The 27,726-nt window shown below is 44.9% G+C and overlaps 1 protein-coding gene and 1 long non-coding RNA gene across 6 annotated transcripts in view; one reads left to right on the top strand and one right to left on the bottom strand.

The window, feature by feature from the left end:
* Positions 1 to 27,726, top strand: part of MMEL1 (membrane metalloendopeptidase like 1) — a 79,018-nt gene that overhangs the window by 7,659 nt on the left and 43,633 nt on the right. Inside the window, exons 1-2 of one of the 5 annotated variants that reach the window (XM_019493959.2) lie at positions 4,419 to 4,503; positions 6,080 to 6,243. In XM_019493959.2, the coding sequence (XP_019349504.1) occupies positions 6,090 to 6,243 (154 nt within the window). In that variant the 5' untranslated portion in view covers positions 4,419 to 4,503; positions 6,080 to 6,089. Of the gene's footprint in view, positions 1 to 4,418; positions 4,504 to 5,214; positions 5,915 to 6,079; positions 6,244 to 27,726 lie in introns of those variants that run through there. The other 4 variants (XM_019493960.2, XM_019493956.2, XM_014605790.3 and 1 more) reach the window with 4 other exon arrangements.
* LOC109284718 (uncharacterized) overlaps positions 1 to 27,726 on the bottom strand; it is a 64,856-nt gene that overhangs the window by 29,877 nt on the left and 7,253 nt on the right. The window contains exon 2 of the long non-coding RNA XR_002092284.2: positions 8,894 to 8,949. This is a non-coding gene — a long non-coding RNA (uncharacterized LOC109284718). The remainder of the gene's footprint in view (positions 1 to 8,893; positions 8,950 to 27,726) is intronic.

Genomic DNA, 27,726 nt, shown 5'->3' with positions numbered 1-27,726 from the left:
CCTTCAACTTCTCATATTACTTGCCTTCCAAGCCCTTTATCATTTTTACCACTTGCCTCTGGACCCTCTCTAACCTCTCCATGTCCTTTTTATAATGTGAAGCCCAAAACTGCACCCAATACTTTAGATCAGTGATAAAGCTGAAAAGGGAGGAAGGATCCAGGAAAAGGAAGAAAAGAGGATCCAGGAAACTATAGGCCTGTTAGTCTTACCTCAGTCCTGGGGAAGCTCTTTGAGAACATTATCCAGGTGCATATCTGCAAGGGACCAGCAGAGGAGATTATGCTTAGGGGCAACCAACATGGGTTCATTAGAGGCAGGTCCTGTCAGGCCAACCTGGTGGCCTTCTACGACCAGGTCACAAAATCCTTGGATTGAGGTGTCATGGTGGACGTAATCTTTCGGACTTTAGGAAGGCCTTCGACACCTGTCTCTCACCCCATTCTCATTAAAAAATTAGACGACTGTGGTGTTGATGCCTACACGGTCAGATGGGTCACTAATTGGCTGGAGGGCCGCACCGAGAGAGTGGTGGTGGATGGGTCATTTTTGACCTGGAGGGATGTGGGCAGTGGGGTCCCCCAGGGCTCGGTCCTTGGACCTGCACTCTTCAACATCTTCATCAGTGATTTGGATGAGGGGGTGAAAAGCACCTTGTTCAAATTCGCGGATGACACTAAGATGTGGGGGGAAGTGGGCATGCTGGAGGAGAGGGACAGGCTGCAATTAGATCTGGACAGGTTAGAGGGGTGAGCGGATGAGAACAGGATGGGCTTCAATACGGACAAGTGCAAGGTATTGCACCTGGGGAGGAAGAACCAGCAGCAGACCTACAGGCTGGGGAACTCCCTTCTCGTCAGCACAGAGGCAGAAAGGGATTTTGGAGTCATTATTGACTCCAAGATGAACATGGGCCGACAATGTGAGGACATGGTCAGGAAGGCTAACCATACCTTGTCATGCATCCATAGATGCATCACGAGCAGGTCCAAGGAGGTGATCCTCCCCCTCTATGCGATACTGGTCAGGCCACAGTTGGAGTACTGCGTCCAGTTCTGGGTGCCGCACTTTAGGTGGGATGTGGACAGCATCCAGAGGAGGGCCACTCACATGATCAGGGGGCAGCACGGCAGGCCCTACAAGGGGAGGCTACAGGACCTGAACCTGTTCAGCCTTCACAAAAGAAGGCTGAGAGGGGATCTGGGGGCCATCTATAAACTGGCCAAGGGGGACCAGCAGGCAATGGGAAAGTCCCTGTTCCCCCGAGCACTACCAGGAGTAACAAGGAAGAACGGCCATAAGTTGATGGAGAGTAAATTCAGGCTAGACATCAGGAGACACTATTTCACAGTCAGGGAGGCTAGGACTTGGAACCAACTTCCAAGGGAAGTGGTGCTCGCTTCTACCCTGGGGGTCTTCAAAAGGAGGCTAGATAATCACCTAGCTGGGGTTGTTTGACCCCAGCATTCTTTCCTGCCCATGGCAGGGGGTCAGACTTGATCTGCTCAGGTCCCTTCCGACCCTACCAACTATTAAACCCTATGAAATCCTTCCCCACAGTGGGCCAAATTAGCAGTGTCCAATCCATCCATGAGCCAGATCTAGCTAGTGGTCCTGATCTGGTGCCTGGGGTGGGTGTGGGGGGCACCATCTAGCTGTGCAGAGGGGGGCAGGGGGCAAGCCAGCCCAACATAGCTCCACAGGGGAAAGGAGCTGGACCTGGCCCTGTAGGAAGGAAGGGTAGCCCCATGGCAAGAGAAGGAAGCTCAGACCAGCCAGGCAGAAATTGTGGCTTGGGAAGTTGGTAGTGGGGGAGAGTGCCCATATTAATGACCACTGCTCTCCCATTACCACATTTCCAGACCTGTGGGGAGCCCCATGGGCCAGCTGTGATGTTTCTGCAGGCTGCATGTGGCCTGCAGGCCACAGGTTGAGCACCCCTGATTTAGATGAAAGCTAACCAGTGCTCTACCACCTCCCATGTCTTGCACCTAATGCCTCTATTGATGCATCCCCAAGTCACAGTTGCTTTTTGTGCAGCTACTTCACGCTATAGATTCACATTGAATCTACCAAAACTTTCAGATCCTTCTCTGGAGCGTAAACTTTCCAGCAAGTGAAAACTCTAATAGAACAAGAACTTTTAGAAAAGAAATTTTCCCCATTTGATTTCTCCTTAACATTTCATTTTCTTTAAAGCAATTGGTTTTACATCTTCAGTGGTAAAAGACTGAACCCAGGGAGTAACCTGGACCAGAAAGAAAACCAGAGTAACTAACTCTGTCAGTGACCTGCTTTTTCACCAGATACCAAGACACAGTGCCTCTTTACCCCTTGGTCTTCCCATCTCTGCAAGAGGGATAATGACACTGAACTTCTTCCATGAATGGGCAAAATGTTCGTCATATGAGAAAAATGCTATTAATGGCTTGCATTATGATGTTGCTTTTGCCATGAGGGCTACAAGGTGATATCGATGCTCTGTCAGAGACCAAAATAAGTCCTTTCCCTCAGAAGCAATGAACAGAAAAGGGACATCACTGCCATGTTGGAGAACTGTCGGAATGAGTGATTACCCTATTCCAGTGACCACAGAGAAGTTGTTCGAGATCAAAAGAATTAATGATTCTGCAGATGTGTCCTTTACAATTTCTGGTCCCTCTCCTGCTAGAATGATGAGGGTTTTTTTTTTTCTTTAAAGCAAAACAATTTAGTAGTCTTGTTAAATTTAGTAGTCTGAGTAGTCTGTCTTAAATCAAAAACATACACAGCACAAGCATCAATATCTCTTTACCTGTAGCATCAGTATCTCTGTCATTCTGCTTTTAGTTTATAGCTCATGCCAAGTCAAACTCCAATGCTAACTGAAACTATGTCATGTCCTAATCAATAAGACAAATAATGATAACACCATGCTTACCAATGAGTCTAAAAAATGAATATTTACCTCTATGTTCAATGTATCAGATTAAAAGCATAATTCCAGTCCCTGCTATATATTATCATGAGTCCTGTGAACTGACTCTAATGACAGTTCTGTTTCTCTCTCCTTGGAGGCAAGTTTTTCCATAGACAGTAAGTAAGGAAAAAATATATGTTTCTTTTCTGTTTTACCAAAGACATACCACACATGCCAGCCTGAGTCAAGAGGCATAAAGGTTTCTTGTAAGGATCGCTGGTATTAAATTAGCCAATGGCTGCCTGAATCATCTATAATTGTTTCAGTTAAACTACTTAGCAGGTTATTTCACCAACAGATTAAGAATGATGAGACACTTTACTGGCTACAGGCTCTATTAGGGCCATCCCATCTGAGTTTATTAACCATTTTCTGTGAGTATCATACAATACCAGGGTTAGAAAGGGTGTGTTAATGGGGTGTTCAGCTATTTGTCACAGATATTTCATGTACCCCCCAGGTACATCTTTATTACAGCCTTAGTTAAAACAATCCTAAATACATGTTCTGTCTTATAATGAATTTTAAAACAGGATTGGCCAATACTGATGCTCACACAGGAAAAAAAAGGCATGTGGAAGCCACTTGATTTCTTGAAAAATATTCCTAGCATGTACCATATTTGTTCTTAGGCTGACTGCCAGATTTCAGGTAGATCAGAGTGGCTTGCTCTTTTCATAAGGTCACTACTGAAAATAATGTAGTCACATAACAATATATGATTCCCTAAGACAACTGATAACTTTCAAGGCTGACCGCTGTTGATGTTCCATGAACTGTCCCCATCCAAACCCTGACTAGGAATGCCATTACCTAGCATTAAGATCTGATCAAATTATCACATTTGGATGCTGAGCTGCAAGATTTTGGGCCATTAGCTATAAGTATTTTTTTTTAATTTGTATTTGTAGAACCTAAAACACCCCTGTTTTTATGTACAAAGGTTTTAGTCTGGGAAAAGTGCCCAGTACACTGGAAATGTCCCCCTCGAGTAGTTACAAAAACAAAGGATGTAACTAAGGCCCAGCTCCTTAAAGTTATTTGGGCACTGAACTCCCAATTGACTGCAGTAACTAAAAGGATTGGGACAAAAGTTATTTTGCAAATTAGCTCTGAGGTAGGGAATTGCAACAGGAAAAGGGAAAGTGCTCCCACTGAAGCTCTATCTGTCTCTCTTCTGGTATGGACCCCAGAGCCTCATTCTAGACTCATGTCACAGGCTTCCCTGTCAATCTGATGTTGAAAGGACATCTTTGTCATGTGAACTGGGAGTCAAAGGCATCCAGAAAGTGATAGCCACATCTCTCCCTCTCTCCATTGGCATGACTTACTCGGCCAATGGCAGGTTTACTCTGACACTGCCTACGTATCCCTGGATGCCACTGTGCTTGGGGCTGGGTGAAACCTCATTGCAGATTTATTCAGGAAGAAGAGGTTAAGCTCCTTTTGGAGTAATATAACTGAAGCAATTGGAGCCACCACAGAAAATACGGGCCATATGCAAGGCCAGTCAAGAGCCAAACTATGTTGGTAGGAGGCTGAAGGTAAAGGAAAGGGTATTGTTGTGGTGGAGCTGGATGTGAGTGTGTGTATGAGAGAGAGAGGGAGAGAAGCAACCAACTAGCTAAGAAGCATGAAAGAAACAGGGGAGGCATGTAGCAAAGTGCAGAAGAGCTCTTTTAGTGAGCCCTCGAGAAAAACAGAAAAGAGTGCTTTTTGACAAAGTGCTGAGTGGAAAAAGAGGCTTGGGGCATTGAGCAAGGAAATTGTCCCCTGCAGTCTGATTCCTGTTGTGATTAGGAAAACAGGAGTTGGTACATCTCTGCTATTTAAACTGGTTTTATATCAGAGAAATATGTGACCCTCTCCTTGACAGAAAATACCCAACAGATCATGAATATTGACTGCGTGCTTGGGTCAGAGTAGCAACAACAGTCAGCCTATGCTGTTTGGGGGTGGAAATGATCCCCAGCTCCCACCGTTCCCCTATCAGCACTGTACATTTGGATTGAAAACATGAAAAAAAAAATAAATCAAAAGGAAGCCATATGTCCAACCTGGTCCCTCCTTCCCTTACAAATCATCCTGAGAGTCTGGGACCCTCTGTGCAATCTACATTTCAATCCTGGAATAAATGTGTTTTCAAGGCAGAGAAAGCAACCCAATATATTGCAACCCAAAATCCCTAGTACACTCCCAGCAGGGAGGTCTTCTCTTGACAGAACATCCCTCTTCTTCCCCTGAATAACCCCAGCAGGCTGCTGAGCCCAGTGGCTGAGGGAAAAGGCAAGGAGATCCCTAGAAAGCATGAGGGAACTTAGCAGAATCTTGGCTGCTTGCTTTTCTGAGTACATAGCCCTCGGTCTGTCTCTGCGAAGCAACCCCTCCTCCCCCTGCTGCTCAGGATCATTTGCTTGAAGCTAGGAACACAGCACACAGCCGAGTTCAGAAGTTTGGGAATGGCTCTGGGAAGATTGCGAGGCTGGAGGGTGGAAGCCTTCATGAAACAGGAGCCTGCCACCTATTCTGGGGGGCTCTCGTATTCTGAATCCTCCTGCTCTGCCCAGGGGAAAGCAAGCACAACAGAGAGACTGGCACCCTTTGGATTCTACGGCTTTTAGCAGAGCCTGGTGGAGGTACCTGGATCCTCAGAGAAAAGTTCTTCGGGAAGGTCCTGGGAACCACAAGACACTCTTCGAAGTGGGGAGAAGAAGGGGCAGTCTCTCACCCTCCTTTGCCTTTGGGACTGGCTTTTGGGGGAAAAGGAGTTGCCCAGCCAGATCATGAGACTCTCTTTACACTTCCCAGGAAGACTCCGTAAGTTAGGACACTGCTCCATCTGGATCTAGCAAACAGAGCGTGAAAGAGTCCCCAGCACGCGCTGTCGGTTCTGTAGGCACTAGAAATGGAGAATGAGGTTGGGAAATCTGTGGACAATCAAATGGATAAATACATGTAATTATTCTGATCTTTTATTTCCATCTGTCTCTCTGTCTGTCCGCCCGTCTGTCTAGTGGCATCCTATATCCTCCTCTCTGCCTGATCAGCTATGCATTTTGCTCTCCTGCTGAGCTAGCTGTGTGATTAATTTTTTCTCCCCCTCTCCCCATCCTGTTTTAGAGTTACAATAATGGGGAAATCAGAAAGTCAAATGGATATTGTAGAAAAATCAACGAAATCTGGGAAAAAATCCCGGAGCTTTGTGGCCATCGGTCTGTCTGTTCTGCTGCTTCTCATGACTTGTGCTGTGGTCGCCCTGGTGATCCTGTATGCCAGCAGCAGAGGTAAGAGACCTGCAGTTCTTACCCTCCCTCCTTCCCAACCTTTTCCTTCCTCAACACACAGGGCCTTTCTGCAGAGCTCAAGCAAAATAAACTTGGAGAGAAGATGTAGTCACCTTTCTGAGAGATATTGCTGGCTCTGAGGTCATTACTGGAGATGTTTTTACGCTCATAGAGCCTTTTTTTTCCATTGTAGCTGAAAGATGCAAGATTTTGATTTTAAAGTGTCATTAAGCATTGTATTCAAACCAGCATTTCAGTTGACAAAGATCAGACAAAATGTTTTACAGATGTTATAGTATAGAACATGTATGTGTGCACATGTATGTGTGTGTGTGTGTGTATGCAAGGAAAAGCTAAGTCTTGGTATTCTTGCATTTTGCAGAAACTCAAGTCTATTTTTATTATAGCCAGGGAATTTTAAAGCAACAGCTGCCTGGCAATCCTTTGGGGGATTGTTTATTTCAGTATAAAAGCTTCTTTGAAAAATCCTTAGGAAGGATCCTTAGGGGGTGGCATAAATAAGGGTATGCAGGGCTGTTTGAACTGTAGGTGAGATGCAGTTCAGTGACTTTCATGTGAATGCCTTGCCAGGAATCTGACAATGCATGTTGCTTCCAGGTGCTTTGCCTAAATTTATTAAATGGAGAGACTGTTTAGTCCCCATAATAATACGTTTTTCACTGGCACTTGAATTCAAAGGGTTTTTTAATGATCTTTTGAGCAATTCAGCCAGCAGCACCTGCCTCCTGTTTGTCACTTCCATGAATACCTCTTGATTTCAGAGCTTTGTTGAGATACTTGAGCACAAAATAAGAGAACTGTGATATCAAAACTAAAAGCAAGGCATGGATTTCTTCTTCAGATGTTGTATCTGCATTGCCTGCCTGCAGTGAATTGCTTTCTCGGGAACCCAAAAGCACACTAACACTGTGAGCTTCCAAATACCAATGTATATAAAAAACCTTTTGTTGTTCCTGCTTTTACTCTTCTGCTACCAGAAAATGAATGTTATCAGTGTTTGTTACAATCCGGGAGAAAATCCTTAAGTGTTTGACATTTGTAATTCTCAGCAGAAAGTTTCTCATATTGAATCTGTTACCCCTGGAGATGTGAGCAAAAATACCCCAGGTCCAAGTGCTCCTGAAAGCTAGAACTCAATTGGAAGGATAGGAATACATGTATTTAAGTGCCAAGCCTGTCCAGAATGTGGTTGCTTGGACCCACAAAGGGCTGATAAGTCTGTTCTGGATTTTAGTTTGCATATGAGTGCCTTCGTTCTACGCTCAAGCAAAGCAAAACTCAGCTGAAACTATGAAGATTTGCCCTCTGTGGACAAACATCATAATGCTCACCTGAAAACCTGTGGGGAGGGAGGCTGTTCAAGTGGAGAGTTGGTCAAGACCTGTTTCCACAAACTGGTTTTAGGTTAGAAAACACCTATTTGTCCAATGTTTTGTGAGAGCATTCTAGTTCAGTTAAACTTTTGCCAGGAAAGGTCTTGCAGGTCAAGGCATGTCCCATCAAAAGAAGAAAGATGAAATCGCCGCTGGCCAACCGGCCCCGGTCAGGTTGTACACCTGGGCTGTGGGAGTACTAGGCTTACATCCCTACTCCTCTATTTTCCCACACCCAGATCTAACCACTGGGCTGTAGACTTAGACCTCTTGCAAAATAGACAATCAGATATTGGCTGGGGCTTCACGGGGTTACATCCCTGCTTAAAATCAGGCAAGGATTTACATTAGCATTTCCTACACCCCAGCTGAGTAGCCTGCCCACAAGGCTATTTGCTAATCTGGAGCAAATCTTTCTGGCTTTTTTTTTTTTTCAGGGGGATGGGGGCAGGGAGGGGGGGGCCAGAATATTGAAAGTTTTTGGTTTCATCCTAATACAGAACAGTAATAATTTTTAAACCTAGAAAAGTTTTGCTGGACAGAAAAACTGTCTTCCACCCAGCTCTGCTTATAACCCATGTTAGGCCCACTCACATCAAGTCCTTGAAAGGCTTTTACCAACCCCAGAGCCTAGTTTGAGACCTGTAAGTTTTTCCAAGAATACAAGTTAACAATAGGAAAGCCAGTGTCATGCAAAGCACCAGAAACACATCAACTGAATAGGCTGTTTCTGATGGGAACAAGAACTTATCATCATCCTAATTACACACAAACATTAAGGAAGGTTAAAAATGAGACTGGGGTACTGGCTTGCTTATTAAAAGCTGGGCGGTACACAGATTTGCAACAGCAGCCTCATGCATTCTTCATCAAAATTACAGTTCCCTGGAAATACTCATTGAAGCAAAATGCTAGTTAGCCAACTGAATATTAAAAGGATTATGTGTCCCATCTCATGTCCTTCCTCTCTCTCTCTAATATATCAGTTCCATAGGAATAGTGAAAAACATGTCGGCTTTTTGGACCATGACTTTAGAATCTTTTTTTGTAAGAGATCTAGGGGACTTTGGCTTCTAAATGTGCGTCCTTTTTTTCCCCAGACCCTGTCCTAAATAAGTCCAAAGGAAAGAACATAACAACTGTAGAATAATATTGGGATGGGTAGAGAGAGAAGGAGCAAACAATTTTTCAGTCTGAACATACCACACTTTCATTTACACCATTCCCCTGCCCACCCGTACGAAGTGCACACATACCAATTCCAATGCTGGATTGTACAGGTTACAGTCCCAAGGACATCTTTGCACTGATCCTAGAATAAACAAAGATGTGAAGCCATGATCAAACATTAGAAAACAAAGACAAATGACAGCCTGGGAAATGACACAAAGCAGAAACGGTCCAAATCTCCCTGTATCACCAATCCCAATATTCAAGAATTATGATATTCAATATCACAATGGCTTTTTGTTTCTATAGCAATTTTTATCTTCTCATTTCAGAGCCTTCAAGGTTCTTGAAGGTAATACTTTCAGGATTGTCTTTGCATCACTGGAGAGCAGTGGTTATGATTATCATTTAGTATTTGCATGTAAATGCCGGTCACAGGCCAGACCCCATTGCCCTAGGTGCTGCCAAAACTTAAAATACTTAGAGACTTACATTTTTTTTAAATGAAAGATGAGATGTGCAGGCAATCACAATCTCTCCCTCCCCACCTTCGCAAATCTGCAACCTATAAACACCCTATGGCAAGATTCATATATCCTGAGAGCTGACACTCTGACCCTCTTGCTTTTACCTGGCATTTAGTGCGAGTGGAAATACAGGAATGTAAAACCAAGAGGTTTGGGATGTGAATGACAGAAGATGGACAGATATTCAGTATCTGTTAACATTCACATGAATTTATAGATTAGTTTCCTTTAGCCGCCATTACAGAAAGAATTTTACAAGTACAAACAAGCGATATTCATTTCTGTCCAGGGGCCACTAAAGTGCAATATTTAAGTCTCATTTGAAATAGAGTAGACCTGGGCTGTCTGCAGGGAGGCAGTTTTCACCCATTGTAAACATTCATGTCAATAAATTGTATTTACCAGAATTATCCACTAAAAGGCGATTTCAAAAGCAGGAGCGCAGGTATCTCAGGAAGATAAACCATCAGGCTTGCATGCAAGTACAGTATTTGTACCAGAAAAGATAGCAAACTCTCCCGTTAAGGTTATAGAAATAACTCAGTGTGACTTATATGGCCAATCACAGTAAATCAATGCAACATGTATTTAGAATAGCAAATAGTTGCATAGAGTGACTTTTGATCAATCTGTAGACAGCTAAATTTGTAGATTTAATATGATCTGTGAAGAGAGAAGCAAAATTTGCACAGCAAAAATATTGTGAGTAGTGTATACAGTCTGAAGAATGTGACAGCTGGTATAGCTCATATTCTCAGCAGAAAAAGCAGCTAAATTTGGTGGCTAAATTATTTCTTGTAAATAATTCACTCAGCTCTCAGAGCAATATGCCCAATCCACAGTGTTGACAACACTTCTGCAGATGAGAATTATGTGAGAAACAAGAACCCAGATAAGATGCTGATAGGTGAATCTCACTGGTGCTTGCCAAACAACAACTGTGGATCTAATTGCTTTCATGCGTGCCATCCCCAGCCATCTGCAGTCCTTGAAGAACACATGCTGGCAAAAAAACCGAACAAAAGACCAGAGTCTGCTTCAAACACATTACAGCATGATTTGTTCGGGTTTCTTCTATTAAAAGGAAAACTCAAAACAAGGTATTGAAAAGCAAGGCATGCTTGCGCTCAAACATATCAAAAGATTCCCTGCTGAACAGAATTACTGTACTGTATTAGCACGGTGGACTAAAACCGTTTCCAAGTTCCCATAACTAACTACTATGTTAAATGTGAATCCTATTCAACAGCCTGGTTTAGAGGCTACTTAAGGCAGTGGGATTCCTTCTGTGTACTCCATTGCACTTTAGGTTGGAGTCCTGTTGAACGCTGATATTTTTTTCTAATCAGCACTAAACCTTTAAATATATATATTTCCTTTTACACTTGTGTCATTGAGCAAGCCCTTGCTCCTTCCCTCCTGCTGGGCCAGGCTTCCAGCTGGTGTAAATTAGTATAACTCCCTTGAAACAGTTCCACTTGAGTTGGCTCTTTGATGGAGCTGTATCAATTTCACCAGCTGAATTTATAACCTTCAGCCTGTAGCAAATTTAATTACCTTTCTTCATCTACCTTTAAAAGTTATGCTGAGAACAAGAGTCTGGATGTCCTGATTATGAAATAAACCTAAGGACCACATTACTAAAACTTCTGGTTTCTACCAGTCTTGGAACAAATTGTGAAAACAAATTCCAATAACGAGATCTTTCTGGCGCTCAAAAGGACTTCTCTAATTCCCATTCCCCTGATTTTCCCCCCTTTGATAGATTTTCTCTGCCTAGGGCACTCTTGTTATCTCAAAAGAGAGGGGAGGAAAAAGTGAAGAGAGAAAAAACAGTGTGACAATCTGGATATTGGGATTTTACAGCTACAAGAGTCTGTGCTGGATGCTAGGAACAGCATGGGGACTTAATTTGGGAAGGAGAAAATTGGTGGGTTCAAATAATATTTTTCAAATGTCTACTGGACCTAAAAGACTATATCCCTTGGAGAAATTTCCTTCTGTCTCTTGCAGTCTATCAGCTCTTGGTGGGCTCTGTATGGGTTGTAGGTACCTTGTAAGGTGTATGTGGCTGTGGGGAAAGTCCAGTTGGATAGTCAAGACTAGCAGCACTTAGAGGGAAGGAGAGGGGCTATGCGATAAAGAGACGAAGGAGAATACAGTATATACATGTAACTCACAGCAATAACATGAGGCTCAGGGGCCTGAGGCTCCCAGTTTTGAGGCACAAATTTCCAAGGCTCAAACCCCAGGGACAATCCAATGGGAATAACTTACTCCAAAATTACATCACATGCACTTGCATCATTTCATGCTTCTCCCCAAGACACACAACATGCCCCAAGAGCATCTTAGCCCTTTCCGCACATTGCTACCAGCTTTGTGCAAAGCCAGTTTTAAGTTAAGAAATCTGCAGAAAATCATGGAGGGGCTGCAGGCTCAACCCAATGCAAGGTGTAACAGTAGCCCCATTTGCTCCCCCATCTTCAACGGACATAGAAGTGGATCCATTGTAAGACCCTTTTAAACTGCTAGAGGTTTATAAAGGAGTCCTAACTGCGAACACAAACAAGGCTTTAAGCCTTTAACAAGCTAATATGTAGCAGTAATAATTAAAATCCCACTGGATTTTGTGGCCCCACACAATGCTTCAGCTGTACTCTAAAGGATGCAAGGGCGGGAGGCAATTTCTGTCACTCACAAACCTGGGCTGGAACATCCCCAAGAGGAATTGATCTCTGGAGGCAGGGCAACTTTATACCGCAGCTGAGGTTGCCACTGAAGGAAGTGGCCACAGTTCAGCATGTTTTCTAGGTATCCTGGCTATAGTCCCCCCCCTCACCATCCATGAAGAGATTAGGTGTAGGTACCCTGGGGTAATGTAAACCCCTCCTACAGTGCTTGCTTTCAGGTGGCAGAAGATGGTTTAATCAAATAGTAAATCAACCCCTTTTATAATGCCTAATGAAGGGCTGCTTGCTCCAAGTCATAAGCATTGATTTACTGCTCATCAGTGGGAATAAGAGATTAGCAGCTGTGCCAATAGCACTGTTGTTTCCCCACTACAGAGTGATATTTTCATGCTTTACATTAATGTCATAAATGCTGGCCTGTTAATTCAACCCATTGTTATGATTTTATACTTGAAAATTTTAAATCACATCCATGTAAACCAAGCTCGACATTTGCTTGGGTTTGGCTTTGGGCTCTTGCAAAAAACTGTTTAACCCCTGAGTTATCCACATCAGCTCTCTATCAGTACAGGCTTTACAGTTTTATTAAGATGGCAGTTTTCAATGGAAGATGTCAAATTGGGAGTCTTTTTCAATGTATTTGGTTACGGCTGTCATAAATGCCATAATCTCTTCTATATCTAACTGCCAGGAGAACAGGAACAGAGAATGAAAGAGAGAGAGTATGCTAAACAAGGGTTCCTCTCCAAGTCTGGAAATGCAATTCAGAGAACTGCGCAAAAGAGCTTTGTTGACTGTACTCTTTCCATGATTGCTGAGTTTTAGTCATGGCCATGTGAGGTTGGGAAAATGTGCTCAGCATTGTAGAAAGAATCCATCAAATTAGTCTGCAAGGTCCCACCAGGTACATTGTGGAGTTAAAGAAAGCAGTGTTGATCATATCACATGCAGAATCAGCTCAACTTGTTTTCATCAGGAATCTTACTGAGGCATAATAGAGATAATTGATAGCGAAACAAAAGAACTACTTTTGGATGTAAACTGAGAAAGCCTCGCTGGCTATTTTTAATTATCTGCTGTTGTGGTAAAGTTTCTGAAGTCCATGTATGGTACCAAGAGCTTAAAACAGATTCAGCTTCCCTGCTTCACTTAAAGTTTCAACACAGGGGCTTGTTCAGTTATTCTGAAGTTACTCTCCTGCTCTGAGTTTGGCTGAACAAAATTATTTTCAGGGCAGTGAGGGATAACTTCCCTCAGGAAAATGCTTTGATAACACTTGCCATTCTGTGCCATTTGGTGCATATAAAGTCCTGGAGGAAAATAAGTTAGGTAAAAGTTTTGGAAACTATTAATCTAATAAATTTTTGGAAACATTAATTCAAATGTTATGCCACTGTCTATCACTGTAATGGCTGAGTGACTTCTGAGTGATAGCAACAATAACAAAGTATCTAGTTATGTGTATGGGGTCAAAACATCAAAATTATCCTCAGATTAAGCTGAAATGAAATTTTGTTTTGATCTTTCACATTTGCAGACAAGGCAAAGCAAAACCATTCTTCATTTAAGTCTAATTGTGTATATTATGGTGGAGGGGAGTTTGGAAGGAGATGGTTTTGCAGTGTTTCCTAGTAGCTGGATGCTCTTGAATGAGAATCCTTTCAGTCTTGTGCTTTGCCCTCTACTTTGGGATGTGCTTTATCCCACAGGAACACACAGTTATTCCAAAAGCGAAGGTCATTCTTTGAGGTAGCTGAGAGCCTTGATCCATTAACTGTTCTGGAATCATTGGGCGTGTCTACACATGCATTTGATCAGGAATCAGTTTACTTGTGTGTAAACTACTCACGAGTAAACGATCCTGGGCAGGCGTCTACACATGCAGGGGCATGGGAGCAGATTTGCTGCTAATGGCAACAAACTGTTGCTGCTCCCTGGGGTCCTGCAGTGGGCCCCTGCTGCCTGGGTGCTAGCCCAGGGGCTGGCAAGGAGTACTGGGCCAGGAGACAGCTGTCTCCTGGCTGAGGCTGGGACATTGCACCCTGTCCCCAGGCAACTACCTGTTGCCAGTGCAGGGACAATGTCCCCCTACCCCAGCAACAGGAAGTTCCTAACCCTGGCTTCCCAATCAGGGGCAGGGGACTTGGAAAGAGCTTCAGGAGTGGGGCAGGTCCCAGCCTCCTGCCGCATCACCAGCAGATTGGGGTAAGGGACTGGGACCTACCAGGCCCCTGCAGCTCTTTCCAAGTCCCATGCCTTGATCACCAGATCAGAACATGCCGCTGGGACCTGCCCCAGAGCAGCTCCCAGCTCCCACTCTGTGATCGCAGGGTAGAGGCTGGGGAGTCTGTTCCTGGCTCAGCTCCACGAGTGCAGAGCGGGGTGAGGAACAGGCTGGGGAAAGTGTTCCCCGCCTAGCTCTGCGCTCATGGATCTGATTGGGGAACAAGGTCCCCAGCCTGTCCCCCACCCAGCTCTGCGATTATGGAGCTGGGCAGGGAGTAGGCTTTCCAGCCCTCATCAGCAGGAAGCTCCCATTGCCAGCTCGGCAACCATGGGGCCGGCACTGGGAGATCCTGATCTCCCAGCCCAAGTTCTGTGGTCATGGGTCTCAAGCTGGGAGACCCTTATCTCCCAACACCAACTCTGTGTCCATGGAGCTGGCATTGAGAAATAAGGATATCCCAGCCGCCACTCCCCAACTGCAATCTCGGAGCAGGGGGGCTTGGAGCTCCCTGCTGCCAGGGCAGGGGGATATAGTCTCCAACCAGGCTCCTGTGGCGGAGCCTGCCCCAGCAGCAGGCAGCTCCCAGGGGCAGGGAGCAATCTCCCGCTCCCTGATGGCCGGCTGACCAGAAGCAGATTTGATCCCAGTCAGGCGTCTACACAAGCACTACTGTGCCATTACTAAGTGTGAGTAAATTTGCTATTTACATTTACAGGTAGCACATTTACTCATGATTAGTGAGGTTTACTGCACAGTAAGCATGTGCACGTGTAGATGCACATGATGCTGCACAGTAAACTATGCTACTTCACAATAAAGCATCTTGTGTAGATGTCCTCACTGAAAGGCTAAAACTGCACAACTGATGTCAGAGTCATTTAGACCTCTGCTTTAGATTTTGTGCACAGAAGATTCAGTATTGGCATCTTAAGAATTGGGTTCACATGCCAGTCCTGGAGGCACTTACATGGCATCAACATTGCCTAAAGTGTCAAAACAGCTCATGTAGGTATACCCGTTAGAATTAAAATAGCTAGCTACAAAGCTGTGGCAGCACAGACTTTAGTAGAGGGTACAGAACCTGATTCAAACTACTCAAACAGCTTACCTGCACTGAGCGCCTTGCTACTATTGGTGCCTGACTTAACTAAAGTATGTCCCTCTGAGCTGCAGTCACACAATGGACAGCTGCATAGGCATGCTCTTACACGTAGGATTTTTGTCTGTCCCAGTTGTTTGGTTCTGCTCATTGTCTATACAGATAAATGCAAACCAATGTCCCAGATGCCCGTCACAAAACTTATGTAGGATAAATCCAAGAACAGATTGTATACATGAACATTGCCTTGTTTGTCTTATAAAAAGAGGAAGAGGGGGGTGACGGGTGATGGCTTCAGTTTGAGACAATGAGGGTGAAAGACTATAGAAATGGAGAAGAGGCGTCCATGAAATATTAAAATGCCATTTAGTCTTTTACATAGAAGTTTCACATTTTATGCCAGAAGGAGTACCCGGGGAAAATGTTCTCTTTTAGTCTGTTATGCTGTCACAGGTCACTGTAATATTATCTCTCTATTCAGTGTGATTAGCCATGTCGGTGGAATGAAGCTCAGAAGCGGAGAGCATGATAACCCTGCCCTAGATCTCAGCCAGCAATCAATGGCAGTACTGTTTGTGAAGGCAGAATTGTATTTAAATGGGCAAACTGATATTTTGGCCAGGAATGTTCTCTCTTTGTAACTCTTTATTTAGTTTTTAATGCATTGAAATGCTTCTAGCCCCTCTTATGGGAGAATATTTTGTAATTAGATGAACAAACCACCAGAGAACGTGTCCAGATTTTCATCTGGTATCCCCTTTACTCTGCTGTACTCCATTACTCCTTAGGACTGCTGTGAAGAAATCATTTTCCTTAGTTAGGTTTATACCATCAGATACTGAGGAAGAAACAGCCTATATTCCTCTTTAGCATGACATGATAAGGTTTAATAGACTGTTCCTCGCACTATACAAACTCAGGGCCTGATGCAAGTGGAGGTCTTCTGTACTGCCATAATGTAAATAAAAATTGCAAATAATAAGGTCAGTCCAGCCAGAAAATGGCTCATTTTTGTTGCTGCTCTTTCAATTGCCTCCAGGTTCTCTCCTTCTCTGGGGTACCTAGAAATGATCACAGTATGCCACATATAGTCTCACCTCTGCTGTAGAGAAACATCAACGTATGATTGGGGTAGTTTTGCATCACTGTTGCACTGCCAGTTTTAGTTCACCTTGTCACCCCCAAACCGAGGCAGTATCTCAAGTGGCTAGAAGTCTATGGGCACCACGTTCCTTGCATGGAACAAACTTAGAAGACTTTGCAGACATATACCGTGAGTCAAAACAGCACCAATACATCACTCACTGCTGATTTTAATACCTTAGAATCATATAATAGAATCATAGAAATTAAGAGCTGGAGGGGACCTCAAAAGGTCATCAAGTCCAACCCCCCTGTTCTGTGCAGGAATACTGCTGAGATTAAATGATCCCAGCAAGGTGTCTATTCAGTCTCCTTTTGAAGACTTTCAAGGTTGAGAACTGCACCACCTCCTTGGGAAGTCTATTCCAGATTGTGGTCACCATTATGGTAAAGTTCTTCTTACATCCAACCTGAAGCCATCCTCTAACAGTTTATGACCATTGCTCCTTGTCCTCCCCTGGGGCATCCTAGTGAAAAGTTTTTCTCCCACCGCCTGATACTCACCCCTTACATACTTACAGATGACCACCAAGTCCCCTCTCAGTCTTCTCTTCCCCAGACTGAACAGTCCCAGATCCCTTAGTCTATCCTTGTAAGGTTTATCCTCCAGGCCCTTGATCATTCTTGTGGCCCTTTTCTGGACCCTTTCAAGATTCTCCACGTCTTTTTTGAAGTGCAGCACCCTGACACCATACTCCACCTGAGATCTCACCAGCACCGAGTAAAGAAGAAGGATCACTTCTTCAGTCTTGTTTGCAATGCATTGGCTAATGCATCCCAGTATGCTATTAGCTCTGTTGACTACAGCGTTGCATTGGTGGCTCATGTTCATTCTGTGATCAACCATAACACTAAGGTCCCTTTTCAGCCATTGTGTTGACCAGGGCATCTTCTACTAACCTATATTAATGTTGCTGGTTACTTCTCCCCAGATGAAGCACTCTGTATTTATCCTTATTGAACTGCACCCAGTTCCATTCCACTGAACTTTCCAGCTTGTTCAGGTCCACTTGGATCTGCATCCTATCCCTTAGCGTGACCGCTTTTCCCCATAACTTTTTATAGTCCACAAACTTGGCTGGCGTGCTTTCGTCATCCTCATCTAAATAGTTGATAAAGAGGTTGAACAGCGCGGGGCCAAGAACTGAACCCTGCAGGACACGACTGGCCATGTCCTGACAAAATGATACAGAAACACTCCCTGGGCTCAACCCCTTAGCCAGTTCCCAACCCACCTGACCGTGGACTCTGCCAGCCCACAATCCCCCAGTTTTTTATAAGAGCATCGTGGGAGACCATATCAAACCTTTTTAAAATCCAAGTGTATGACATCAACTGCATCTCCCACATCTAATCTGTTCATTACTTGATCATAGAAGGAGACAAGATAGTTCAGACATGACCTGCCCACAACCAAACCATGTTGGCTATCCTTCAACATCATGCCTTCTGCCAGTCTCTCACAAATGGACTCGATATTTTTTTCTAAAATTCTACCTGGTATTGAGGTCAAATTGACCAGCCTATAGTTGCCCAGATCTTCCCTTCTCCCCTTTTTAAAGACTGGCACCACAGTGGCCCTTTTCCAGTCCTCTGGGACCTCTCCCAAGCACCATGAGTCTTCAAATACCTTTGCCAAAGTCCCCACAATGACTCCAGCCAATTCCCTCGGGACTCTCAGATGGAGTCCCTCTGGGCTTGCCAACTTGAAGACATTCAGCCACCTCCTCCCTTCTTCCCTGCCCAATCCCTTCTGTGCTGCCTGTAGCCCTCTATGCATACAGCCCAGTCATGTGTGGCATCCTACCAGGTCTCTGTTTTTCCAATGAGATCATATTCCCTATTTGCCAGTTCCTCCTGCTTATTCTCCATACTTGTTCTCATATAGCCCTTTTCTTCCTCCTTATGTAGATGGACAAACTCTAATACAGAGATGAAGTGACTTGCTTATGGTAACTCAGCAGGCCTGTGGCAGAACCAAGAATAGGACACAGGTCTGCATCATCCCAAACCAGTGCTCTATCCCTCCAGACATCACTGCCTTTCAGGTCCTTGAAAATGAATTCCCACAAGAACAAAACAGAGATGGCATGAGCAGGGAAAGGGGGAAATCAATAGCACCTCACTGATCTTGTAGTTGCATCTCAACAGTGCCTGGAAGGGTCTACCTCTTTAACAGTGAAAGTTCAGCTTTTGGGCTCTTTCAGTCACAGACTCTTCCACTGAGAAAACCAAACAGGGCATCTACAAGCACCAGTCACAAGAGAGTAATTTTATAGCGTGGACATGTGTCCAATAAGAACTAGATTGCAACTCCTAGATCACTCATAGAACAACTACCAGGTGGCTAATTAATTTTTTGGATCATGACAACTTGGTGAGATTTGAACTGTTGACCTATATTAAAAATGTCCCAAGCCATACAGTTTAATAATACTGCCAGATTTGTGTTATTTCCTGACTGGTCCACTAGGAGAAAGGAAATCTGGAAAAGGAAAACATATCCTTTGAAGCTTCTCATTACTTAGCTAATGAACTGCCAATTCCCTTTATTCTTGCAGGCTGAAGTCTAACCATTGCTGGTCCAGATGTGGAAAGGGATGGTTACAAGGGGAAGTTTAGTCACAGCTTGGAAAATGTTGGTCATTTTGTAATTGTATGAACATTTCCATTCCTCAAATATTTAGCCCCAGGTCCTCAGTTCAACTATGATTTTGTAATTCTAAACAATGATTCCCTAATGCTAAGCAGTTCACCGTTTTTTTTCATTCAATATGGCAAGCTACATAGCTTAGCCCCGTGGAAGTATTTTTATCATTCTAATACATTCTGATTCGGTGAGAGAGGATTGAGAGATGCAGCAGAAAGAGAGAGGCACGTGTACTTGGCATAAAGCCACACAGGTTAGCATATTCGGGGCAGTACCTGCGTGGAATACAGTGCCATGCAGGGATGCACAAGTTATCTCCAAATGAGCCAGCTCAGATACCAGAAGCAGTACAACCACATGAGCTAGCACAGTGCTCCACCTGGGCTGAGTAGCCATGCTGAGAAAAGCTAATGTGGGTACATCTACAAGGCCTTACCTTATGCCATGGCAAATAGCCATAAGAAGCTCAATATATTTGGCAAAAAACCCAACACTTATTAGGGCTCAAACCCTGGTGCCAAATAAACAGACCTGCCCATTTTGCTGCCCAAGAAACAATGCGTTGTAGTAGTTCTCCAGTACCTGATAAACCACAGAGAGCTCTTGTTATTCAAAAATTTCGCTTCAGTACAAAGTGGGTTTTCAATACAAATCAGAGCCTTAAGGGTGAGGGCACGGGGATCTCATTGTGATAAGACCTATTAGCTGTTGATCTTCTTTGCCAGTTATTACTATGTGGCACGCTCACCCCATCACCTGAGAAGTCTGAAATGGGTGGGATCAGCTATCAAAGTCACTCTCTCTCACAGTGTCCCCCCCCACCCCAAAAGTGTCTACGTGACTCTGAACCCCGGAAAGTCCAATCAGTTGTGAAGTTGCCTGTAGCCAGAAGGATGAAGTGGAGAAAAAAACAGATCAAAAGTCTGGGCCAATTAAGAAAACGAAGAGTACTTTCGGAGATACCACGATATTGGCAACAGTCGAGGTTCTCCGTGGACTATTTATAGACCAAGAAAACATTTACTGCTTCAATATTCCCAGTTACTCAGTGGGCCAAGTTCTCCATGCCTATTAGATATCTTCCATATACCAGTATGTGGGGAAATTGCAGCCTAAAGTCCTTCTCTTTCTCCATTCTATTTCGTCCCTCGCAGTCCTGGCCCTGTAGCTGGAGGAATCAAATGCCTGTCTACTCTGAGCACCTTCAGTGTTTTTGTTCCCATTTCTCCTCCCACAGTTTATTTATAGCAGCCAGGAACATTCTCCTCTCCACTTTAATCCCCAATTATGATTCCCAATTTGGCTTGGCTTTGCAGCAGGGTGTTAGCGTCCATCAGCACGCAGCAGGTAGCTGCATGCACATGACAGCATCAAAGCCGAGAGCACGCACACACCAATCAAACCATGTGAGGCAGCAATTAGGCCAAGGGGAAATGGCAGGATTTTGCCAAGAGGATGCAGTACAGATCCACAGTCACCGTGCAAGTTGGAGGAAGTTGCAGCGCACACTTTATGCAAGTGGGGAGCAATGATCATGCCTCAGAAACCTCTCGTGGATGCATTAATATTGAAAAATACTGTAGGATTGAGGACAAGCCCAAGGCCTGTGGACAACTCGAACTCCAGAATTTCTTCAAACTGAGGCTCAAGTGGGAGTGAAATCCTTCCATACCCCCTCTGCACAGGGACAGATTTTCCTCTGAAGACCTTACTGTAAAAGGTCACATCCTGATTGAATTACTCTAGTGTTGCCAGACCTCAAGGATCTGGTCCAACATCCATTGATGGGACATCAGGAAAAAAACATTAGCTTCTTTTTGGGGTCTCTGGCATAAATGTATAGATTTTACACTCTCTCCAGAGTAAGCTTGTGCTTTCAAGTGAAGCAGAAACAGACCCTGCAGGAAGGAATCAGCACTATTCTGCATGGTGCCACTTACCTAAGCTGAACATTTAAACTTATGCAGGCAACTGTGACTTTAAATTCCTTTATGCATTTAAAGCATTGGGAATCATTGTGTCGCCTTTTGGAAAGCCTGTCTTTTAAAGCATAAAAAATGTTTGTGATCTGCAGCCATTAAAGAAGAGTTGTCTGTTTAGTCATGTCTCCATAAAACCCAGCTGTTAGGAGTCTTGACCTTAGGAGGTGTACAAGCACATGAGAACTATTTGTTTCACTGGCCATTACAGATGTTCAAGTCCTTTCTGAGGAACTGGCTGTTTGAAGAGACCCTGGAAAACTCATCTGTTTCATGTGGACTCATAACCTCCAAGATACTCATTGAGACAAACCCCAAAACTTGGCTGAGGCTTGTTAAACAAATATCACAGAGCTGAATATCTTCTTGGAAGTGATCCTCATCTCACACCAATCTCCCTGACAGTGGTATTCATAAGGATTAGTCCGTTAGTGTTTCTAAAGTTAGATCGGCCCAATATAAACAAGGGCAAATTATTATAATTATTCTATTGCAAATACACTTTTTCCAACTGACAAAGGCATTTAAGCTTAGGTTTTAACTGATTGTTACTCTCTCAAAATGGTTGTGGCCTGGTTATGATTATAATGTTTCACACTACAGATTTTTTATCCAGTAAAGTTATATTATAGAAATGTTTCTGTTTCTATGATCTCTGATCATAAAGCAGAAAACTGAAATATCAGGTTTGTGCCAGATTTCAATCAAATTCCACCTCCCTCTTTGTTATTTATTTTAGACATAGTTTTTTGATAGTCACAAATAGAGCTATAATTCATTGGTATTTTCTGTCCTTCCCAATGGGTTTGCATGATCAAAATCCTATCTTGAAATGGCCTTGCTTTAAACAAGCCCAAATGGAAAAGATAAAATGCCTCCAAATGTCTGTGTTCCTCAGGCATTTTATGGGTTGCATTTTGCTATTGAAGGACTTAACTGAGAAAGCAAGACCAAAGTTTGCATCTCACAATAATGGTGCAATCTTTCAAATAATATTTTGTTTCTTTCTTCTGGTGATCCCAAATCATGTCACAGTACCCATGAACCTGATTTTCCCTACTCAGTGGTAATCATGTTACCCCCATGTAATTCAATGGGAGTTACACATGTGGCAACAGGAGCCCAACCCTCTCCCTCATTGGGTCATCACCCCTTACAGTGAAGAGTAAATATAAAGTGTGTGCAAAGTCTCCTTCTCTGCTTGACTGGTGTTTTACACACACTGCACTGCCATTGCTCTGGTGTAAACAAGGACACAAGCTCCAAGGTGGCATCAGAGGAGAACAGGCTCCCTGAGGTCTGGCAAGACCAGCACTGCACATCTTTGGTGTGGTTTGTCCCATTTGTTTTAACCTATTTCACTCTTTTACATACACCTCCTATTTCCCCAGTATTGGCGATTCCAACAGTCTCTAGGCCTTGTTACACGTTGCACTGAGCACATGCTAACTGCACCTATAATGCTAATGTCTGAGCATTCAAGCAGTGCAGTATGTGCCAAGTGCCTTTGCATCATAGTAAAGTTAGGCCTTTTCCAGTGGAACGTATCTCCAGATTGTATTACCTCCATCTCTTGAGTTAATGTCAAACTTGTCCATGGAGGTAATATGATCAGGAGATTCCAGTGGGGTTGGAGGGAGGAGGAGGAGGAGGAGGAGGAGGAGGGAGGGGTGGCAACAAAACTGTTGTGCTCCCACCCATCAGCACTGGCTCAGGGCTCCTGAACAGGAGAGGGGCTGGGAGTGATACCAGCACCCAGCCTCTGCACCTCACAGGAGCTGGTTCAAGGCTTTCGGGTAGGATTGGGGCTGGACCCACTCCCATGCTGTGCCTGTGTCCCTCCCAACCCCACTGCCACACTGCCGACCTCACTGGAGCCTTGAACTAGCTCTAATGTAATCTCAGGGCTGAGTCTGAAAACGAGTGGATTCAAGTTGGTTCAAGACTGGTGCAGTACTGTGATCTATATTTAGACTATAGTAAGCACTAACTTGCGGCTGCTCAGAAAACTAAGTCATATTAATACTTATTGGGTACATCTATATGTTCATTAATGCATTTTTGCCACACTGAATTAAATTTAGTACCTCTAATGTGAAGTACTAACTAAATACGCAGTAGGCTGCCCTAATACACAGTGGCAAAAGGCACGTTTTTTTAGTGATGCTTGATGCACAGTATACTAATTTTCCTGCACATTAGTGTATTAGCATGTTTTTGCTGTGACATTTTAATGTGCAGTAAAATGGGCTACTGTGCATTAAAGCACATGTGTAGATGTGCTCACTATGATCAGCTCCAAAGCAAGACTCATGGGTAAAAACCCGTTGCGCCCCTGTGAGCCAGGGACCCCAATGGACCCCGGCAGGGACCCTTTCCTGACCCCCAGTTCAGAGCCAGGATGTACGTGGGGCCTGCGGTGGGTGGGCATTAGCTAGGTGCGGGAGGCAGTTGAGTGGAGCTGAGGAGGGTCATGCCACCCATGGCTTCCACTTACGCCAGCCCCCTAGGGAGCCACGCAGCCAAAGCCACATAAACACGTGTGCTCTGGGCCCCAGTATACACATTAGCAGAGGAGTTCATGCAGGAGGGCACACAGGAGGGGCATGAGGCTCTAGGCGGTGAGCCTGAAAAGAAAGGTCAGCACAGCAGTAGCCTGGACTACTACCTGTGCGATGGTGATGATGTGCCGCACCCCAAAGATCCCCTTACCCACAGCTGCAGCCCCCCACCCTGGTACCACTGTGGCCTCCACCCAGACGGAGCCCCTGGCTCTGGGCTGCGGGGACTGCCTGGCACGAATGCAGGCACCTGGGTTCAGGAGCAAAGACACCTCTCCTTGTGGGGTGTGCTCCACATTAGAGTCTCCAGAGTGCCAGATAGGGGAGCTCCAAGCTGCGGTGCAGAGGCTACATGCCATCAGGGATAGCAAAGAGGAGATTGATACCTACTGCCAGGCTCTTCACCTGAGGAATGAGGGTGGAAGAACAAGGAAGGCTAGCAGGACAAGGGCAGACAAGAGGAGCCCCCATGAGGTCCAGCCAGGGGTCGCTTGGACAAAGGTAGTCTCCAGCCCCAAGGCACCCTGGCATCAGGGTCACCATCCCTGCTGGAACTCCACAACAGATATGAACCCCTCACAGCAACATCAGCAGAGCCAGCAGAGTTGCTGACTCCAGTACTTGAGGAAGGAAGGCAACCAGCAACCATACCTAAGACGAAATGCAGGGTGGTTGTTGTGGGAGACTCTCTCTTGAGGGGGACAGAGGGTGCAATCTGCTGCCACGACCCCTTAGCCCATGAGGTCTGCTTCCTCCCAGGGGCCTGCATCCGTGATGTAGCTGAGAGGATCCCAAAACTTATCCAGCTTTCCAACCACTACCCCAGGGTCCTCATCCATGTGGGCACAAATGACATGGCTCGGAGCAATTCTGGCTGGGTTATGAATAACTACAGGGCTCTGAGTGCTGGGCTTAGAGGGTTGGGGGCACGGGTGGTTTTCTCTTCGATCCTCCCAGTTATGGGTCACGAGCACAGGAGGAAGAGATGTACTGAAGAGGTAACAGAAAACTGAGGCATTGGTGCCCCTGAGAAGGCTTCAGCTTCTTCGATCACAGTCCGCACCTCAGGGAGAAAGGCAGCGGCCTGCTGGGAAAAGACGGCCTCCACCTCACCGCAGTGGGAAAGAAGCTTTTATCAACCAGTTTGGTTGACCTGCTTGACAGAGCTTTAAACTAAACTTGCTGGGGGATGGGCAAACAACCATCAGAACAAGCTCAGAAAAAAATAAGCACATAAATCAGCAGGTCAGAAAATACAGTCGAACTTACTCCTACCCCAGCCCATGGACAGGACTCTCCTAAGTGTACAGAGAAGCCCAGGGCTTCCAATGGCAGGCTTATCTGCCTGTACACTAATGCCAGGACCATGGGGAACAAACAAGAGGAACTGGTCCTCCTTCTGAGCAATAAGAAATATGATCTCATAGGGATAATGGAGACCTAGTGGGACTCCACTTATGATTGGGCTGCAGGTATAGATGGCTATACCTTGAACAGGATGGATCATGCTGGGAGGAAGGGTGGGAGTGTAGCTCTCTGTCAAGGAGCAGTACACTTCCCTACTAGCTGGCATTGGCACCCAAGGAGGCCGACTTGAAATCCTCTGGGTTAGAATATGGGGAGAACATGGCAAAAGGGATATAACCGTAGGAGTCTATTACAGACATCCTAACCAGGAGGAAGAGCTTGAACCAGGAGGAAGATTTCAACCACCCTGACATCTCATGGGAGGAGCATTTAGCCAAATCTAATCAGTCGCATAGCTTCCTCACCTGCATTGACAAGCTCTGACTCAAGAAGTCCATGGGCCCACAAGAAGTGAGGCACTGGTAGATCTGGTTCTGGCCAAAGGGGATGATCTAATGAGCGACCTGAGGATTGAAGGGAAGCTTGGCAACAGTGATCATGAGTTGATCACCTTCCTTATCCATTGCAGAGCTGGCAAATCACTCAGCAACGCAGAAATCCTCGACTCCAGGAAAATTGACGTCCACAACCTCAAAAGGTTGGTTGTCAAGGCCCTGAAAGATCATGATCTGACAGGGAAGGGAGTCCAGGATGAGTGGTGGCTCCTTAAGGACACGATCCTAAAAGCTCAAGGGAAGTTCATTCTGGCCCACAGGAAAGGTAGTAAATGGGCTGGGAAACTCCCTTGGCAAAACAGGGAATTCATGGACCTCCTTAATCTTAAAAGAGAGGCCTATACGGGTTGGAAGATTGGAAATACCTCTAAGGAGTATTATGCATCACTGGCCCTCATCTGTAGGGAGTGAACTAGAAGAGCCAAGGCCGAAACTGAGCTCAAGCTGGCTACGGGAATCAAGGACTATAAAAAGTCCTTCTTCAGATACGTAGAAAGTCAAAAGAAAAATAAGGGCAACATTGGACATCTGTTGAATCAAATGGGGCAGCTGACAACCGACACCCACAAAAAGCTAATCTCCTCAATGATTACTTTGTGTTAGTTTTTCACCAGCCCAAGGGGATCACCCTGCCAGACAAGACTCAGGACTACAAGGGTACGGGTGACCATACGCCTACATTTGGCGAAGACCTTGTGAGGGAACACCTTGAGAGGCTGGACATCCATAAGTCAGCAGGCCCTGATGCCAAAAGCGTTGGCTGACATCTTAGCTCAACCATTGGCACAGATATTGGAAAACTTGTGGTGCTCGGGAGAGGTTCCTGAAGAGTGGAAGAGGGCCAATGTGGTACCTATATTCAAGAAAGGAAGGAAGGAAAATCCAGGGAACTGCTGACCAATCAGTTTAATCCCAATCCCTGAGAAGATCTTGGAGAAAATTATCAAACAGTCTGATGATCTCATGAGGTCCCTTCCAGCCCTAATGTCTATGAAATCTAAATACAACACATGGTGAGTGTAGCATATAACAAGGCCCTCTGTTTGCTTCTTCTTCACTCGAAGGTGGAGTCAGCTTTCCTGGAAAACTGTTTGCATCTGAAAAGGGCCAAACAATTTCTGTAGAGAAGCTGTGCACTGCAGGAAGTGTGTGTATGACAATCAGCTCAGTTCTCAGTTTATGCAAAATGCAAGAAACCTAAAATGACATGAAGCTTTGAATTTTGCAAAAGTTTTTGACCCCTCCCTAGCTCATACCCCCAGGCTTCTGCTACAATTACCTAACCCAAATGCAAGGTGGTTTTCTGATGTGCATATTCCCCCCAGTGCACTTGGTTAGGCCCTGTATGGTACATTCTTGGTCATAATGGGTGCTGTTTATGTTACTTCCACTGAGAAACTTCAAAGCCCTCTTTTCCTTCACACCATTTTAGTTCTACCTGAATTACAGTCACTGTGGGTACATCTACACATGAAATTAGTGTGCCTGAATAAACTCTGGTGCAATTTGCACCAGAGTTTATTATCCCAGGTGTATTGCTTCCCAGGAGCAGCACTTACACATGTGCCTGGGATTGCAGCGTGTTGAGCCGAGGCATCACAGCCCTGGCTGGCAGGGAGCCCAGGGGGAGCCTAGGCCCCAGCCCCAGCTCAGTGTGCTGTGAAGGCGCTGAGTGAGACATGAGGGTGCTATAATGCAGGGTTAGCTGGCAGGCACCCCTATTACTGTAATACCCTCATGCCCCAGCCAGCCCCGGCCACTGTCTACACATGTGTTGCAGCAGTGTAAATAACTCCACCATAGGATAGTAATTTTGTTGGGCATTACTATCCTACAGTAGAGTTGATTAGTTTATTGCAGCTTAATAGTACTGCACGTGTAGATGGTGACGCTTTCTGCGGAACTGATTAGTCAACTCCACAATAAAGCACACGTGTAGAAGCCCCCTATGCTTGCTTTCTTGTCAAACACTTGTCTTTGGCTCCCTGCACCACAAATATCAGTGCAAGTGAATAAGAAAAAGAAAAAGAAAAAGGAAAGTAAGCGTCAAGTCACTTCAGTCCATTTGGAAAGCATTTTCCCTCTAGTAAGGGCCTTGGAGATCTTTTACCGAGCCTAAAGTAGCCAAGTGAAAATAAAACCCAGATTACACCAGGGAAAGCACTTGCTTAGAACAGA

This window comes from Alligator mississippiensis, chromosome 13 (assembly GCF_030867095.1).
Source record: "Alligator mississippiensis isolate rAllMis1 chromosome 13, rAllMis1, whole genome shotgun sequence".
In the NCBI taxonomy this organism is placed as follows: Eukaryota; Metazoa; Chordata; order Crocodylia; family Alligatoridae; genus Alligator; species Alligator mississippiensis.
This window is presented reverse-complemented; position numbering and strand designations above follow the sequence as displayed.